The 18231-nt window shown below is 39.2% G+C and overlaps 1 protein-coding gene across 8 annotated transcripts in view; it reads right to left on the bottom strand.

The window, feature by feature from the left end:
- Nucleotides 1-677: 677 nt before the first annotated feature.
- Nucleotides 678-18231, bottom strand: part of DIP2B (disco interacting protein 2 homolog B) — a 76469-nt gene continuing 58915 nt past the window's right edge. For 4 of the 8 annotated variants that reach the window (XM_062597146.1, XM_062597144.1, XM_062597145.1 and 1 more), the window contains 20 exons: nucleotides 17766-17902; nucleotides 17359-17439; nucleotides 16817-16944; nucleotides 15947-16061; nucleotides 14777-14978; nucleotides 14002-14111; nucleotides 13782-13862; nucleotides 13126-13249; nucleotides 12063-12184; nucleotides 11324-11435; nucleotides 10561-10670; nucleotides 9776-9906; nucleotides 9052-9220; nucleotides 7813-7983; nucleotides 7223-7284; nucleotides 7029-7086; nucleotides 6306-6380; nucleotides 5518-5695; nucleotides 5206-5329; nucleotides 678-4703 (listed from right to left, as the gene is read on the bottom strand). In XM_062597146.1, coding sequence (XP_062453130.1) covers nucleotides 4451-4703; nucleotides 5206-5329; nucleotides 5518-5695; nucleotides 6306-6380; nucleotides 7029-7086; nucleotides 7223-7284; nucleotides 7813-7983; nucleotides 9052-9220; nucleotides 9776-9906; nucleotides 10561-10670; nucleotides 11324-11435; nucleotides 12063-12184; nucleotides 13126-13249; nucleotides 13782-13862; nucleotides 14002-14111; nucleotides 14777-14978; nucleotides 15947-16061; nucleotides 16817-16944; nucleotides 17359-17439; nucleotides 17766-17902 — 2543 coding nt within the window. In that variant the 3' untranslated portion in view covers nucleotides 678-4450. Of the gene's footprint in view, nucleotides 4704-5205; nucleotides 5330-5517; nucleotides 5696-6305; nucleotides 6381-7028; nucleotides 7087-7222; nucleotides 7285-7812; nucleotides 7984-9051; nucleotides 9221-9775; nucleotides 9907-10560; nucleotides 10671-11323; nucleotides 11436-12062; nucleotides 12185-13125; nucleotides 13250-13781; nucleotides 13863-14001; nucleotides 14112-14776; nucleotides 14979-15946; nucleotides 16062-16816; nucleotides 16945-17358; nucleotides 17440-17765; nucleotides 17903-18231 lie in introns of those variants that run through there. The other 4 variants (XM_062597149.1, XR_009960963.1, XR_009960964.1 and 1 more) reach the window with 4 other exon arrangements.

The raw sequence follows: 18231 nt of genomic DNA, 5'->3' as shown, positions 1-18231 counted from the left end.
GAAACACATAACTAATAGGTACACACAGACCACAGCTGGGCTTAAAATAATTACAGCCTCACTTGTACTAAAAATATCTTAACATGTATATGAATACTTCAATCTTCATAAAAACTCAATGGTTAGTTTTTGATAGCAGCAGTTGTCTAGTGTTAAATATCAAACACCACAAAAGTTTCTCTCTTCACCTTACTACACTGCCTTTCTAGGAAGTTTTATCACTCCAGAAGACAAAGAACTCTAATCTTGTTGGGTTCCGCACAGATTTGAGTTTTGAAGTAACAAAATCTTTCATGGAATTCCAGTTCAAAATGAGAACATACAAATCCTGAACCTTAACCAGAAATTAAATAAAGAGTATTTAATACTACAGTAAAAGCTTAGGGTATCAGTAGGGTCATACTCCAAACTTTATCTAGCTCATCCTTAATGAATGAACTCAGTTACAACTCTTGATTTTGAAAGCTATAATGGCCTACTGCCTGCTAGAGATACAAGACGTTTATATCCAACCATGAAAGTGGAGGCTCTTCACCGATTCAGATCTCATACATTTTTATACACAAGTGATTAACACCTATCTGCAAAAATAGAAGTTCTGCCTTTCACCAGAACAAATGCTAACCAATGTTTGCTTCTTTTTTTTTTTTTTTTTTTTTTTTTTTTTTTTTTAAATGAGGGAAACAGCAGATGAAGTAGTAAAACAAGCAATCAAGCATCAATATTTATTAACACAAGACAAAGGAAACACAATCAATGCGTTAATGGAACACTGTCCAGCCAGATGTTAAATTTAAAAACGTATATCTAATCTAATTTCAAATAAATAAAAACTTTATACATAATTACATAATGCTGTAGTCTGAATTTGACAATGGTAAATAGGGTTGACAGAAGTTAAAGAAAAATTGCATTTAGGGCTTAAATTTAATCTTAACAACCTTATTTTCAGGACAGTTAGTATGACACATCTTAATTACATTTATTTGAATGAGAAATGCAGTGCAAATGTTAACAAAGCAAGACTTTAAATTACCTGAACCCACAAGTTTTGCTTAGGGAATATTCAGAAACCATAAGACATACAAAATCTTTTAGTTCAAAGTGGTAAAAATTCCTAGTTAAGTTTCATTGCAGCTGTTAGCTTGGAGTGAGATGGATGATAGTAGGAAATAATTTTTCTTCTGCAATTGAGTAAGTCGCAAAGTCAAACTGGCATGGAGAGCTGAACATCAGTCTGGAACAGCCACTTCGTTGGACTCAGTGCTGGATTCAGCAGTTATGGGAAAGAAACCAACTCTGATCAGGAACACACAACCTCAGAACTTTCATGGCCCTGCCAAGTTTCTGAAGCTGAATGCCACCGTTCGCTCACGTATGGAACGTTTTCCCTATCATACCAAGCAACTGCCTTAAAGTGAATTGGTCACATATCTTGACAGCCCTCCCAAGACAACCAAATCAGTTTGGAAGAACAAACTGTCCCCGACCTCAAAGAGGCTAGCAATGAATAATACTTAGCACTTAGTGCTGTACAGTTAGTTACCTTACAGGGATGTTGTAAGGATTAGATAATATCCTCATCTACAGATGAGGAAACTGAAGGAGTGAAATGACCCACTGAAGGCCTTGTGGCAAGTCATTAGCAGAGCTGGAGTTAAAAATCAGAATTTCCAGATTCACAGCTCCACACTTCCTGGACATGGAGAAAAACCAACACATGGACAAAAGCATTCAATAAAATCAACACTGGCCAGCTTCTATACCCTGCTTACTGGCAACTGAGTGGAATGTTACGTCATTATGAAGGGAGGACTGTAAATCACAATTCTCTAACGGAGAAATGTAATATGCCAGGAAAAAAAAAGTTCACTAACTAAGCTTAGAAGACAAAAAAAAAGTAACAAAATATTGATTTCTAGCCATACCAAAAAAAAAAAAAAAAAAAAAAAGAAAGAAAGAAAAAACATGGTGTATGCTATTCAAAAATGCCATTTTGCAAAGTCAATATGCCACATATTGGGTATCTTTGATCAAATTAATATAAGCATTTATTTTATCTGAAAAATGGCAAGTAAAAAAGATAATCCTAGAATTTTACTTAAAATCCATTTAAATGGACAAATGCTTTAAATTGTTGAAACAATTTAGCTAAAAGCATTAATTTGAATAAGACAAGTTAAGACTTGTTTATTTCTGAAATGTACAACAATGAAGTGAAGCTGAACTGCAAGTCCTTTTGCTGTGCATGAAAAAAAAATCAAAAGAAAATGGTGTATAACAAGGAGATTCTCGCACTTTGCTGTCTGAGAAGGGAGATCAGTTTTTGTACACTTTAAGTTACAGTACCAACTGTGTTAGTCACAGTTACACCTGTCACTTTCCTCATTTTGTGGTCAATCTGTTAAAGCTTAATGTATAAAAACTTCATGCACAAATATTTTAGGGCACATATACAAAACCAGATATTGTCCTACTGCTAACAGAACAACCATTTAAACCTATGCAGCAGCATGATACCACAAAAATAGCACCTGCAATGTTGTCTTGTTACAGGGGCTGATACAGAAAGAAATTGTTCAGAAATATGCACTTGTAAACAGAACTGTCTGCAGTAACTTTAGACTTGCCATAATAACTGGCAGTTTCTAAACCTACTCCCCCTCCCCCAAAATATTTTTTAAAATACTATTCAGAACTTTCTATGAAAATTTTAACATTCCTGCCCTCAGTGAAGAACTAACAATGCATCAGGAGTTTTTCAAGTACAAAACTGGGATTTGCTTATAGATACATCAGGTGCTGCTCTGGTAACTGCCACAGGATCTTCTGAGTTTATACTATAAACCTTTTAAAAACTGCCTACAAACTTTGAATGAGGTAATGTAGAACATCTTAATAACAAGTTTATTTACACTATATACTGTATTTGACTCAAAAAAACCTGTTGCAGTATCTCGTATCAGCTTTCATTGTTTCCAAAATCCCATTTTCTTAGCATCTTTAGGAATTTAATTTAGGAATTTAAAAGATTATTAAGAATTAGAGCAAAGAAAGGTAATTCTCAATCAAAGCTGAAACATTCTCTCTCCCTCTACTCAGCGTGCAACAGCTTCTAACAGCAAGAGCTGTACTTAGACTCTAAGGGCTCTGTTTCCTTACAACTATTCATGTGAAAACCAACACAGTATTTTGAATGCTGGGATCCTAGTTTTCCTGAAGTTATTTAACCATGTATTTGCTAGAACTGCTAAGTCTCATCTTTTTGCCTCCTACTGTAACAAAAAAATTGCATTCAACCCCAAACCAAAAAATACAGTTTTTCTAATGAATGTTTCAGGGAAATCTGGGTTGTCTCCCAGCTATCATTACAGCCCATTGACGATATTTCTTCCTGTACCTACAAGGCACATAAACTAATGACTGAATTGCACACAAACAGTGAATTTAACTGTGTGCTAATCTGCGGCATCTTTTTTCCCTCCTTTAAATATAGGGTGTCATAAAAGGCAGAAGCTGTCACCCAGATGCACCAATTTCAGTTAAGCATTTTGGACTTGCACTGCAATTTCTACCAGATTTCATGTTACCATTTAAACATTTCAGCCTCTTTTAGAAAGATGTGCCTTAAAAAAATAGGTTTCTACATGCTATGACACACTTCTGGCCAGCACTGAAAGACTACATACTGAATTAAGAAAACTTGTGCAAGATTTGTGTATCTCACATTAGCTGTCTAACCAAATGTAATTATGCTAAGGACCACAAAAGTTACTGTCCTTAAAAATTTCTACCTTCAGCTGTCATCATTATCCAAGTCATTTTTCTATCTAAGTGAATTATGTATAATAATATTTACATATTTAAAATATAGGCAATTTTTTAAATTCAAGAAATATCTATATGAATAAGTAACTCTTAGATTCCGTAAGTTATTGATTTGGTCATGGCACAATTTTAAATAAGTTGTGTGATCCCATAGAACAAATAGCTACAGTACAGATGCAAAGTACATTATATAGTAGGGAACTGCAGAACTCTGATGACCCTCCTCTTAATAGTTTATCATCTTAACTAAATAAACCCTCCCCTTATAGAATCCTAGAACAGTATTAGATAAAAATACAAATATGTACAACAGATGAAAAAAGTAACACTACTGTAAAGGCCTTAGGAGTTTTGTAGCTCACACATTTGTCAACTTTGCATTTTCTATAAAGCTAATATTTCAGTAAACTGTTACAAATGTTTTCCATTGTCTACCACATTTCCTTTTGTCCCTTGGGAATTAATGTGATCTTAATACCACAGGATGAGATGAAGGGAATATGGCAGCAATCTCAAACTTTTTATCAAGTATTAGTAATTTTCACCAGCTTCACTCTATAGACACCCTTTGTCACTTGGTGGTCCCACAGAGTTTCTGAACATCTTTTGCCCCCCATGCATGTTACATGTTATAGGCTACATATATGGGGTCTAACTGATCAGCTAAAAAACTGTCACGGAGATGCATTCGTTGTTTCTCTCCTCTGGAATTGATGGGAATAACTCCTGGATCCACTACTACCACCACTCCCACAATTAGATAATGTTCTTCCAGGACCACATTTGTGACTAGAGGAACTAAATCCAGGGCTTCCTGTTCACAGCCACACAGCTCCACAACCACCACAAGCAAGTTGGTCCAGGTGAACACAGCACTAAAAGTAGAAAAGAAAAACAAGCAGAACAATTATTTTCACAGATAAAGATCCACACTTTATCTTTTCTCAAGCCTTAGATGGTGTTTACCACCTGCTTTGGGCTGCGTTTCCAATCGACCCAACTCTGAGAAATCGCAGTCATAGCATAACAAAGATCAATTTAAACACATCAGTATTACTTAGCTTGACATACAAACTAAATGCTGCTTTCACTCACTCAAATATAAATGGTTCTTTATACAACAAAGCAGGAGATTATAACTTCTATTTTGAATTAACGCTCCTGAGAAAACATGCATAAGAATTAGTCAGCCCAATGTTATCCCCATCTACAAATGGGCAGAGAGAGATGCACAAAAAGGTCACGTGTCTTGCTGACAGTCAAAGAAAAAAAATTCTGCCTTTGCCTCATCTTTTTGTATTACATCTGGCATCTTTGTTTAAACATTTCTACATTCCAGCTAGGTTGAGATGAATTCATTTTTCACTACTGTTTTACCATTCAGCGATGCTTCTGTGCGTTCGAGATACAGAAGTCTCGATATCGATTGGATGGTAACGCAGCCCTCGCAGTTCCAAAGTTTCATCCAGTGCCCCAACAACATACAGTGCATCGTGACGCTCTGGAAAGGAGAAACAGAAAATAAAATGTATGCATACTATAAAACAGAAAATGGCAGACAATAAACATATTGTAAATAAAACAAATTATCTCTTGTATCCAGACACGAGATTGGGATTTGTTCACTGCACAGTATGGGAAAAAGCTCTCCCTCTTCGTTTAAAAGATAAAGACTAATTTCTGCCATACCTCCACTGGCAGCTGTAAGCTCTGTTCGACGAACAAAACCAAGGTATCCAGTTCGAGCCCAAAGTGTCTGAGCAGCATCACCAAAGCTTAGACGAGTGTTGAAATGATCAGCTTGAAGGGTTTCATTATCATAGATAGTATAGTAGCCACTGGCTGTGTGTGGACTATTTACCCAAATCTGTACAGGAAGTGGAAAAATACTGAGATCCATGCACTATGAAAATGAAGCATCTTGTGAGTATTAAAAGGAAGTAGAAAATAAACTGTAATAGGAGGTTGTTTTTTTAAGATTTTCCTACCTCCCCCTCACCCCCAGAAATTTGCATTTAACTCAAACCCCCAAACATCCTGCAGAATCCTAAAAAACGCATCTTGCCGACTTAATAACTGCCAGCTGAGGATGAACTGAGTAAATGAACTATGGATTTTTATTACACGTGATTTCAAAAAAATTTATAACTCATCAACAAAATTTATAATAATTTATCAATTTACTGGTGTGTAATCACAATAAGGAGAACAAAATGCAAATGAGATTCTTCAGAAGCCAGTTATGCAAGACTTGGAATGGAACAAGCCTTCCTTTTTAGCAGGCTCTTTCTTTAAGCTCGACTCTAAAGTAACATCCCCAAATTCTGAACATTCCATCAATAATTCAATATATAATGGTATACAAGCATTACCACTCACAATCTGTCACCTGGCAACTTTAGTAATCAGAAAGACAGAATATAGCTCAAGAAGCAGACAAAAAGAAAAGCTACCCAAATAATAAAGTCTGTACTTGCCTCCCCAAGATGAGAGTCTCCAAGAGGCCCTTTTGTCTCAGGATTAACAATGACTACTTTGACTCCAGGTAAAATCTAAAGATCACAAGAAGGAATACATAATCAATTTATGAGTTATCTACACAAGTAACTGAAATTCAAAAGTTGTTAATTTACCTCCAGATTTTTATGGCATGATTTTCACCTGCACAAGTTACAAACATGCATAAAGCAAATCATAGTATGTACACTGAAGTACTGTAACAGTAAGAAACTAATTAATAACTGCAGATCTACATAAGCAAGGCATTCAAGGCTCATAAATATTGGTACATCATGATTCTGAAGAATTCTATATTAAAATCTGACAATACTGCAGGAAGACATCTTTTTGTTAATCTATTAAGAGAGTAATGACTGCAATAAACCCCAAATGCATGCATATTTCAAAGATACAGCAAACACTAAGTATTTTGATAGATCATTGATTATAAAAACAAGATTGATCCTCTGAATTATTTTTTTAAAGCATGCTTTAAAATCAACAGATACTTAATCATAAATCAAACCAACTTTCCAGAGCAATGTAACCAACAAATCACCTCTTCCCGTGGCATGCCACGGCACTGATTTAACACAGCTGCCTTTCCTAACTACAAACCTACAACATTATGAAGGGCATAAAAAGAGATGCATGGTCAGATGCTCAGTGTGCCATGCAGCTATGGAACAGCATGAAATTACCTTCCCAGATTCTGAAAGTAGCAGGCTTTGTGGAGCTCCCCTTTCCACTAAGCGTACTCTAAAGATAAAAAAAAAAAAAAAAAAAAAATGTCAGGAAAAGCAATGAGCTGAAATCTGCTGAGCAGGGGTGATAGCTCAGTACCATTACAATGTTTTATGTATACAAGCCATTAATAAGTTTAAACTTACTGTACCTGTCATGTCTCAAGGATTTCAGATCTACATACACCGTGGTGGGATCAGGCCCAGATGTTCCCTAAGGAGTTAACGTTAAAGAAATATTTTAGGTATTTTATTGATTTATGTAAATCAGAGTAATCTCTGCCTGAGCTCATAAACATTTCCAGGGGCTTTCTACTGACAGCAAAAGTCATATTCACATTTCCCCACCTTTGCAGTTGCACTGAGGGAAACGCTTCAGGCTATTACTCTGTATACTGAGTGTAACACCAGTATGGGATGCATCCTGAGTGGGGGCTGCTGTAAGTAAACAGACAAAGCACTCCTAGCCATCAGCCCTGGGCAACAAGAATCATTGTTAATATGGAAATAAATAGTCCCCTAATGTCACGTTTCAGTTGTTCTGAGCATCTGTATATAATCTGGCAGTTGACAACAAGAGAAGCTGCTTAAATCTTGTGACAGCTATCTCCACAGAGCAGACATTGGGCTAAGCTAATGACACAGAAGCATGTGCAGATTAGAAGTTTGCTGATTCAGAATACAAGGGAATCTGGAATCCAATGCCTCTGACAAGACAAGCACCAGTAAGCACTCACATTACCTGTAAACAGATAGCAACATTGACTCTTGATCCGAAGGTGGTGCTTACAGCACGAGATGACAAGCCAATGTCTTTGAAGAGTTTTGAGAAGGAATGAGTCAGAGAAACTCGTGGCCGCTCCTCTGCAACTACCACACAAGTCCGGACACACGACAGATTAATTCCACGTGCCTAGAGAAGAGCGTGTAGACACAAATGAGTGCAGAGGACTGAATTTGTTGATTACCTATTTTACATTGCACTAAGATCTACCCCATTTCAAGTGACATTTGCTTTTCATCCTTTGAATCTGAAAAATTACTCTAAAAATGCAGGACACCCTGTCTTTGTGTTCATGTTCTATTTCCTCTTTTGAGCTTCTATTTGTAACTATAAAATGTGTCTGACCAGAGCCTAAGAATAGTTAGACCAGTGGAGTCATCAACATTGCTTCTTCCTCTGTGCCAGAGGATGCAGCACTCTGCTTCTGCAGCACCTTTCAGCTAAGATTACATCTCTTATTACCTATTTATATACATGGAAACCAAACTAAGTGAGAATCATGTCATTTGCTAGGATTACACTGAATCTTCAACAAAACTGGGGCCAGAAACCATTATCATCTCCCTCTTACTTCTACGTGTGACCAGGAATGCACTAAACAGCACTACCCAGCTGTTCAAATCTGTTACCATTATTCTGTTTAACTGGTGACACACCACAAAGCAGACACAGAACTCTATGCTCAACAACAGAAGATGACTGCTCCTTAACTCTGTAGATGAAATACACAACTTATTTCAGTAAAATCCGTGCAAAAAGTCACCTCAAGCCTCTTACGTAGCTAATTTCTCTTGCCACTCTTCTCCTAGAAGAAAGCACCTTTATTTAGTAGATTGCCTAAACGTGTGTTTTACATCATGGGCTGGCCTCAGCCTTCACTGCAGACTGTTATATAAGCAATTTTCTGCATAGCATTCTGCTGCTGGCATCATCTCTAAGGTTTGCCCAGCAGTCTCTGCCACTCACTGGCAATGCCACTGAGGAAGTGCTGCCTACACTGCAATATACTTTATTCTGCTTTAATCCCTTTAATTTCCTGTAGCTACAACGTTTTTTGTTGCTTTTGCTTTTTAAGCAATTCGTGGGTCAGGGACTTGTGCACCATCAAAACTTTTGTATTTAACAATTATATCATTTTGCTTTAGTAAAACAGTTTCATTAATTTACAGAACATAAGATTCAGGAAGCATTTCTTACCTTTAACATTTCAACTTGGTTTCCAAGTCCCTTTGTACACAGTTCCATGACTGAATAGGAACAGAAAGTGTCCCTTATTTTATACTGGCTGACAGTAGATAACCAGAGGAAAAGATTGGATTCCAGCTCCATAGGAGGAATTAAGATCGACTGGTGACCAGAATAGACACTGTGAAAAACAGAAGACTTGTGTTGCAAACAGTTATCTTTCAATTAATATTTACTGTATTTTCATCTTAGATTCCAGTTAGATCAAAAGGAGGCTGTGAGACTCTGTGTCTGAAGCAAACTGGCAACAGCTCCAAAAACCATCTCTATATCTGTAGTAAACGTTGTTACTAATTTGTTGTATCAGAATAATCATCTGCACACACACGCAGTCACACTGAAGGAAGAGAAATGGCTCAACCATACAATTTACAAAAAGAAAACTCCTCTACTGCAATATATAATCAAGGAAGAAAGAGAAGCGAAACATTCTGGAGCCAGTAATATCTGGCAGCACAAATATGCACGATCAAGACAGGATAATATTTTGCTAATCTACAGGAAAAGGGAACATATTATTGTCAGCTTAATGGCAAATCCTCCCTTAACAGTAAATTAGTCATTTCGGTAGTGTCAACATATCTGTCTAATTACCCCAGATAAGGACACAGATGGATATTTCCTATTTAAAAAAAGCCCAAAACTAATCATTACCTTTTTCCCTAGAAAGTCATACCTGCAAAGGCACCAGAGCACAAAACCAAGTCCACAATAGGGGTCAAGACAAATAGCAATCTGCCGAGAGGAGTACAGCTCACACTGAAGCTTAATTGCCCTGCAAAGACCACTCACAGCAGCATGGGACATCTGCAGCAGAAGAGACAGAGAAACAGCACTGAAATTCAAGGACATCAAAACAGGAATTCACCGAGACAGGTAGATAAGAATAAATACAGGTTTGTCTTGATAGCACTACTCCATATACTAAGCTTTCCTTCCCTTATCCTTATAGCAGATACAGAGCACTGCATAAGCCATTGTAAAGGATAAATAGTCCTATCAATAGCTATTGCTTAAAAACTTTAGATGTGCTTATTGGGTATCTCAGACTCCAAACACAAGCAACCATTAAGTGGAGTCTGAGGCTTTCATTTTTTTTTCATTTTTATTTCTTCTCCTCTGTCAACTGCATTCCTACCCAGCTCTTTGTGGGGGGAAAGCAAAAGCTCACAGTTATGTTGCTCACATCACTCACTGTTCCCCTAATAGGCAACTCTGGTGAGATGCAGCAGAAAAATTCCTGCTGCCACTGTAGAGCCCTGTCTTTCTACACGGCAGAACTAGTTCTTCAGCACAGACTGCATTGTCTATAGCTAATCCATAGCTTTATTGGAAGAAAATCTGCTCTTTATTCAAGCTACAAGAGCCAGCTTTGGTAGTGGTAGAGGCAAGAGATTAGTCGAAATACAAGCCAAAGATAAGACACCAAATCCCCAATCTTCTAATACCATTTTGCTATACCTTTACTCCTGTAAGCATGCCTGTTGTGGAAACACTAAAATCTAGATAGGCTAACATTTCTGGCGTAGGTGGTTTATAGGCTTGAGACATTCGCTTCCGGGGCAAGTCATCTGCGCAAGAAAGGAGCAAACACAGTTAGTTAATGGCTAATGAACCGGTAACAAAAGGAGAACAAAACTTTCAAAAAGGCTGAGATGAACCATAAAGGTTTCTAGTAACTATTTCCAAAAGAGAGACTAGCACATGAGAAGGCCTTTGCCAAAGTTCTCATGTAGAAAATTATTTATTCCTCAGAAAAACAGAGAAAACACTTCCTCCTCTGTGTATGTAAACTGAACTTTTCTAAAATACATGATTTCACTTTCAATTTTTCAGTCTCCAGGGACACAGGTATTCTGAGGCACAATCAACACAAAAGCATAACCTGATTTTTATACAATTTGAGTTATTCAATCCCTCCCTATTACCAGACTGGGAGTCCAAGCATATTACCGTTACACGTAAAATTATCATAAGGAGATTATAGCTGCCTGGAACACGGCTTTTCAGTAGCATTACACCCCAAGGAAGACTCAACAAATGCAGGAGATTAGAACAAAGTCAGGCCCTGGATTATATCTTGGATGTTTCTTCCAAATAAACCAGCATTTCTTAATAGCCACCCATTAGCATCTGAAATGGGGGACATTGTTCTCTCCCTTTGGAAGTCGATGCTAATCCCAACACCAGGATTTCAAAAAGTCTGTTAGTCCATGGATCACACCTGTATCAATGATGGTTGGCCATGTTTTCACATCTACAGCAGCAGCTGCCTCTCTAGATTTCAGTAGTCTCATTAAGGTCTGGGTTGTGAGAATACAGGCAGCTTTGCTGACCTAAAAAGATAAACACTTCCTCAAAAAAGAAACAAAGACAAAAAAGACAAAAGCATGTCCCACGAGCATTGTGCTTGCAAGGTCTGATATCTGGAGCGTATTTTACCACCTGTAGCCAACTTCCCCCCAGACTTGCATTAATTTCTCTGGCTGTTCCAAAACTCCAGCTCTCTACTCTTCCTTCACTAAAACCCCAAATGCAGACTAAAATGCAAATAACCATGGCAGAATCTTCAGAGTAGATGTGCATATGCAGCTTTCTCCCCATGGTCAAAATGGGGAGACAGCTTTAAGTGATTACTGGACTTGGAGAATAACTAAAGGCAGGATCCGCAACTGCCCAATAATTACTTAAAGGAGTGCAAATGTGAGGTTTTAGGTGGTAATATCACAATGTTAATTTAGTGCAGAAACCATCTGTTTCATAATTCACCTTGCCACATAAGAAGGCAGTTCTCCCTAGCATTTCTGTGAACGAAAACACTGTATTTATGTTAAAAGATATGCTTCAGTCACCACCGCCATGTAAACGGCATGGAATCCGGACAACCGTGTTAATCGCTCAAATCTGAGGGGCTGAAGTGATAGTGCTCCAGCCACGCTCTCAGCTATGGCCCCATTACTCACTTCCACGATCATTCGCACAGTGGGCAGAGTAGCAGTGAGGCTCTGAGCATGAGGTGGTCTCACGGTCACAGGGATGCAGCCAGCATACAAACAGCCATAGAATGCGGTGATTAGCTCAATGCCTGCAAGGACACGATAGGCTGTAGTGTAGGACACTGGTGGATGGACACGCTGGTGACACCAGCTTTTCCCCAAGTACTTTCACTCCAAGCATCAGTTACAACTTTCATTAGAAAGTATACAGCCTAGGCACTCCCACAGCACAGATGTGCAACATAAGCAGCCCAAACACTGAAGGCAGCACAACAAGGCAACTAAGAAAGCCTGACATAGGGGACGGGAAAAGCAGACTGACCACACAGAGAACCATCTTGTATAGAAAGAATATCCCAAGTGTCAGGACAAAACACAGCTGTCTGGCAGTGGAAGGAGAAACACACCAGAGAACAGCCCTCACTAGCAGTGAGTGTTTACACACCCCAAGTGATAAAAGCTGTGGCCTGCAGCACACAGCAGGCAGACTGCAGCTCCCACTGTTCCCAACCTACTGCCTCAGAACAAGTAACTAACAGTCTCAAAGGAAGTGCGTTGTCTGCACAGCTAAAGATGATGGTACCAGTTTCTACCACACGCCACTTTGCCATTTCCTATGGCAAACTACACACTTTCCCTGGATGAAGAACTGCCAACTGGTGGTGTGACTCCAGCCAAATAAAACTTGAATAGAGACCAGGAGCCAAGTTCTCTGGTGGAGTGACTAATACATTTCTCCAATAGAACCAGTGGGGTCACAAGTTTCTAATAACCTTGCAGTGAATATACCATACCAGAGGATCTTTAATAACCACAAAAGTTTAAAGGATTTATTCTAAACATAAGGACACAGTAAGTTCTCCAGAGCCCAGAGCGTCTATCCAGGAGTGGGAAGTTACAAATCAGCTCTTCCAAAAACTCTACAGTCAAAGTGCAAGTCCTGATATGGCGACTGCAAGACATCAGGACTGCCTTCCTTGGACAGTTACATAGTCCCTAAGGTACCACCATTTCAGTGAAACTTGCTTACCAGGAGGATAGAGAAGCACCACATTGTCTCCTGCATTGAGATGTCCTTTGTCATACAGAATTGATGCAATTCGCTCAGCTTTTTTGTGCAGCTGAAGGCAGGTGGCTGTACACACAGTGGTTCCCTTCAAAGGAAACAAAAATGTTCTAAATAAAGCCTGGCATAACACATGTGACAGTAAAATGGCTGCTGCTAAAAAACCCAACAACAACAAAAAAAATGTACTAACTAGTGTCAGTCTTTACCTACTAGCTGTCTATAACTAGAGGCTTCTAGCATTCAGTTAGCCATCTACACACATCACAGGCAGGAACAGTTAGATTTGGTCTAGAAAATTCTAGCTACTAGGGAGTCAGTTCAGTTCTCCTTGCACCAGAACCTTGTCACAATATACTCAACATGGATACATAACCACAAGAGCTAATGGGACCTACAAACCCGCACAGTTTTAAAGTGAGGCCTGGAACCATTCTAGTCATTCAGATTAAAGTGACACACAGGTTCAAAGATTCAAGTTTTAAATTCCAAAGGCTTGGGCAAACCTGATACAGAGACTGAATAGAGGCCACTGGAGCAGGCAAAAGATTTTAAATAGTCTCAAATTTGTGCTGAATGATATACGGTGGACCTTCACAAAAACTCAACACTGACTGTACCTTGGCATTTAATAACAGGAAGAGTGGGTGGTCAGGAGTTGCTTGAGCTCTCCACTGTAACACTTCTGTCAAGAACTGGTGCTGAAATAAAGAGGCAGTAATTAAACACTAGTACTTTACTTCAGAGGTGATACTTAAGTCTCTTTCACATTGCTGCCTCACATTCAGCTGTAGGGTAAATTCTTCTCCCATTCTCTAGCTGCAGCAAATACCAATTTACCTTTTTAACTAAATCATTGTCTTCTATTTGACCAAGATCTCTTCCAGCAGCTTGAGCAATACGCTTCCCAGCGACCAGGTTCCCTACCATCACAGAGGCAGGGCCAACACCTGTTGATAAAGAACAGCCCCATGGAATCAGAACAAAGGAACAGATTCTTCCAAAGTTATCTGCTAGATACTGCTGCGGTATAATGCTTAAAACAAGTGAGAGCTGCAAGGACTTCAGGTCCCATAGCGACTCGTATGACCAGTCATTTCATTATGAGGCAGATTCAGCTTCTTCTACCTGAAAACCAGTGTTAACAAAGAACAGATGGGTTCTTTGTAGAGGAAGCTCTGAGTCTGCACTGCACTGCCAGAGTTGGAACTTTTAATGCAAGCAGCGAGGGGTTGGCATAGGAGAGCAAAAGTACAAAGATTCTCTGTAGGATCACACTGCTCCTGGGCATGGATGACAAGAACAGAGGTAATGACCTCACTGATACAAGTACATAAGGTATTGCTAGGCTCCTCATTTTCATTCAGAAGTTTCCTGTTTAGCAGTGGAGAGAATTCCAAAAATTCAGAGGTAGGAATCAAAATTCCTGATGTGCAGAGAGAGGCCTGAAGCAAGCCACAGGCCATGAGACTCACTGTGGTCCCCAGCAAGCAGAACACTCAGCAGAATTTGTCTTTCTGTCAGAGGCATTGCACAGCTTTGTAGGTTTGAGGTAGTGAACTTTAGTAAACTAAATCTTTAAAAAAAAAAAAAAAAAAAAGGCAGCTCAGGTTACCTGGTTGCTTCTGCCTGGGTTTTGGCAAGTTCGTCACACACGTGTGTGGGCACATGAGGATGTTGCATGGATGCAGAGAGCCCTCCAGAAAGTGCTGTTTAGTTTGAGAGATATGGATCCCTCCTAATGGAGTTTTTGGCAATGTATTGGCTGGCACAAGAGCAAGGCAATATACGCCCACTTGGTGAATGCTGTCAATTGCCTAGAGAAAGGAAAGATGGTCACTTGACTGCTCAGTACTGCTGGAGACAGTCAAGTGTTACTGACTGTGCTGACCTATTCCAAGACAAATCACTACATATCGGTAAGGTGCTGATCATTATCATTATTTCACCTATACAGCATCAGCGAGTCCTACTGTAACAGTTAAGTGTTTGTTAGCATCCCTTCCTTTATAATTCCTTCCATACAGAAGAAATCCATTTTAAAATTGTTCTTGACTAAAATCTCAAAATATAAACAGCTGCTTGATGAATCATCCAATTTTGATTTTAGGATTTTATCCATCTGTCTCTTCTGAACCAACACCCTCTGTTCCTTTTTTGTCCTGTTTGGCATCCAGGCATCTAATACTTTATTCAGATCACCAAGTACTTCCCTCACTTCTCTCCCCAGTGTGCCTACTTCACAACCCGAAATATTATTACACGAGTCTCATACACGCATGCAGTTCTCAAAGTAAGCATTCACCACTCATTCTGGTTTCTCAGGACCATACTTCTTCAGCTGTTTGAACTGTTCTCTGTTCACTGTCTCACTGCTGCAATCGCATCTCCAAAGATAAGGGCAGTTTTAAAGCATGACTTTGAGCACTGGCACAATTCAAGACTAAAAGCAGAATTCCTAAGCACGAGCACTGGGTCTGCTTTGTAGTGTTGAGAGGCAATTATATTTCTACCTACGCAGTCACCTTGCTAGTATAATGCTGACCACTTCATCAGAACCTACACTATTCTGTGCTGCAGTCATTTTCTCAGGACCTTCAGACATAAAAGAACAGCTTGTGCACAGTAGATGTACCAGCTTGTGACCTTGTAAAAATTTCTTGCTGCCAAGCGGGATCCTGAGCCTATGCTCTTTCCATCTGGGGCATGTTAATGGCCTCTGATCTGCCCACACACTGAAAAATATGCACTAACTCACCTTGCCCACTTGTGTAGCTTGGCTTACCTGCAGCACTCGACTCATCCACTGAAAACTGTCCTCTTCAGATGCATCTGGCCTCTGCTCTGCAACGACCACAATTCTCTCGTCATAGAACACAGACACCGAGAACACAGCAATCCTAAGGAAAAGAGCCATATTGTCAGGAATTCCAATTTTACTACTCAGAAATAAGGAACAAATGAAAGAGACCAAAGGCAAAGCTCCTAAAAATGCATGGAGCAAAGAGGAACACCATCAGGCAACTAAAACAGAGTCAAAACAGAAAGGCTCTGTGGACTACATAAGCAATTAATTCCACCAAGTGATGAATTTTCTACATAGCATAGCCCCTGCCCTCTCATCTTGCTCTCACACTATGTTCCAACCTGTGGCAACTTACTAGTATAATAAAAACGCTAAAAGCATCTACATGATGTAGGGGGCCTAAAACCTACTCTTAGAGACATGAGCTCCTATGCTATTCTGGGGATTTATAAAATTATATCCACAATTGCCAAATAAAATTAAGTATCTTTGGAAATTAACAGAACTCTTCCTTGCTGCAGAACACCAGCCAATGGCTAGCAACTAGAGAGACTTGGAAGTTTTACAGAGACAGAAATAAATTTTCCATGTGGCTGGTTTATCTTGTAACCTGATTCCTTCCCCTAAAGTACACAGACTTGATGAAAAGTCAGACAGGATATTGAGAAAAACTTACCTGCGTTAGGAAGGATCAGGCCAACTACTGCCTAAACCAAACACATACTTGTTTTAGACTCAAGCACCCAAACAAGTCAATTACTGATGAGACAACAGAGATCACACTATAGATCACATTTCATTACACCACATGCAGAAATTCATGGAGGGGGTCAGGTTTATTTTGCTAACCTTCCTCTGTAAACTGTTTTTATTGACTCTACTGCCAATCCAGTTGCTACGATGTCATCAGCATTGTGTCTACGTCCACTAACTGTAAGCAATCCATCCATTTTTCCAACCACAAACACCAAGCTGCCCTGAAACATAGAAAGATGTGATAAAGTTATACAAAGCAGGTATTCAAATGTCTCTGATGGCATATTTTTTTAACTATTACTTGTCTATAATTTCAGTTACTAGATCAATGGAATTTGTATAAAACATTTTCTTTCTCTCTGAATTACATCATATATGACTAACTCAGGTGAATCATTCTAGCAACTCGCAGAGCCAAGATACTTTGGCAGATGTAGCAGAACTGCCATACAAAAGCTTTTTACATTTGGTTTTAAAATAACTAGCAATCTAAAAATGCAACAAGTAGCATGGTGAAGAACTGTAAAAGTAACATACTGGAAAAGTAAGGGTTCCTACTGGCTCAGGCAAACCCAGTATCTCTCAACAAGTACATGTGCTTCTGTACCCAAATGCTCAAAAACCATGTTACGTACAGGTCCAACAAACCCCAGCAAGCCCGAACGGACGAATGGCACATCACCAACTGGAGAGCCAGCTGAGTTCACAGGGATAATCTGCAACAGAAGGGAGGACTGCTGGAGATGGAGTGGATTTACCAAAGGATAGAAGGATACTCCCCACCTAATTCTGCATTGAAAATTGCACTACATGCAAGTGATGAGGAAAATGAGTAAATGAAGGATTCCACACACACACCACTCAACATTTTAGCAGTATGAGAGATCTTTATGAAAGGGGAAAGTTGAAAATATCTAACAAATCTTTCAGGATCTCTCTTTAAAAATCAACACAAACATTTTAAGTTTAAAAGAAATCAATAGATTATACAAGATCATCAGCTCTACATAGGAAACAGAGAAAGATGAACTCTCATACATACCTCAAACGTGTTTTTTGTCACCCCTGCCAGCCCATAATACATCATTCCTCCTGCTCTGGAGCTAACGCAGATTTCACCAATCTCATCTGTTTTACAGAGCTGAGGCAGTCCATCAGGTTTCACTATACACATCATTCCTAGGACAAATTACATACTGTTAAGAGTATTCCCAAGATTTGGACTGTGGAAGAGCTGACACTTAACTATGACAAATAGGACATGTCATGGGATCTGCTTAACCTCCCCCCATAATGGGGCCAAATATGGGAGAATACCAAGTCTAGCTCTTTTTCCTTACCTTACGGGTCTTGCAATCAATGCACTGTCCGAATAGATTGAGCATACACCTCTGACAATTCTCACAGACATCGCATTGCCACAGAACAACACACAGGAGGGTGGGAATATGTCCTAACCACTTCAAGCTTAAGAACAGAGCTGCTGCTGGGACACCACATTTCCTGCA

The sequence above is a fragment of the Rhea pennata genome, chromosome 29 (genome assembly GCF_028389875.1).
Source record: "Rhea pennata isolate bPtePen1 chromosome 29, bPtePen1.pri, whole genome shotgun sequence".
Lineage (NCBI taxonomy): Eukaryota > Metazoa > Chordata > Aves > Rheiformes > Rheidae > Rhea > Rhea pennata.
This window is presented reverse-complemented; position numbering and strand designations above follow the sequence as displayed.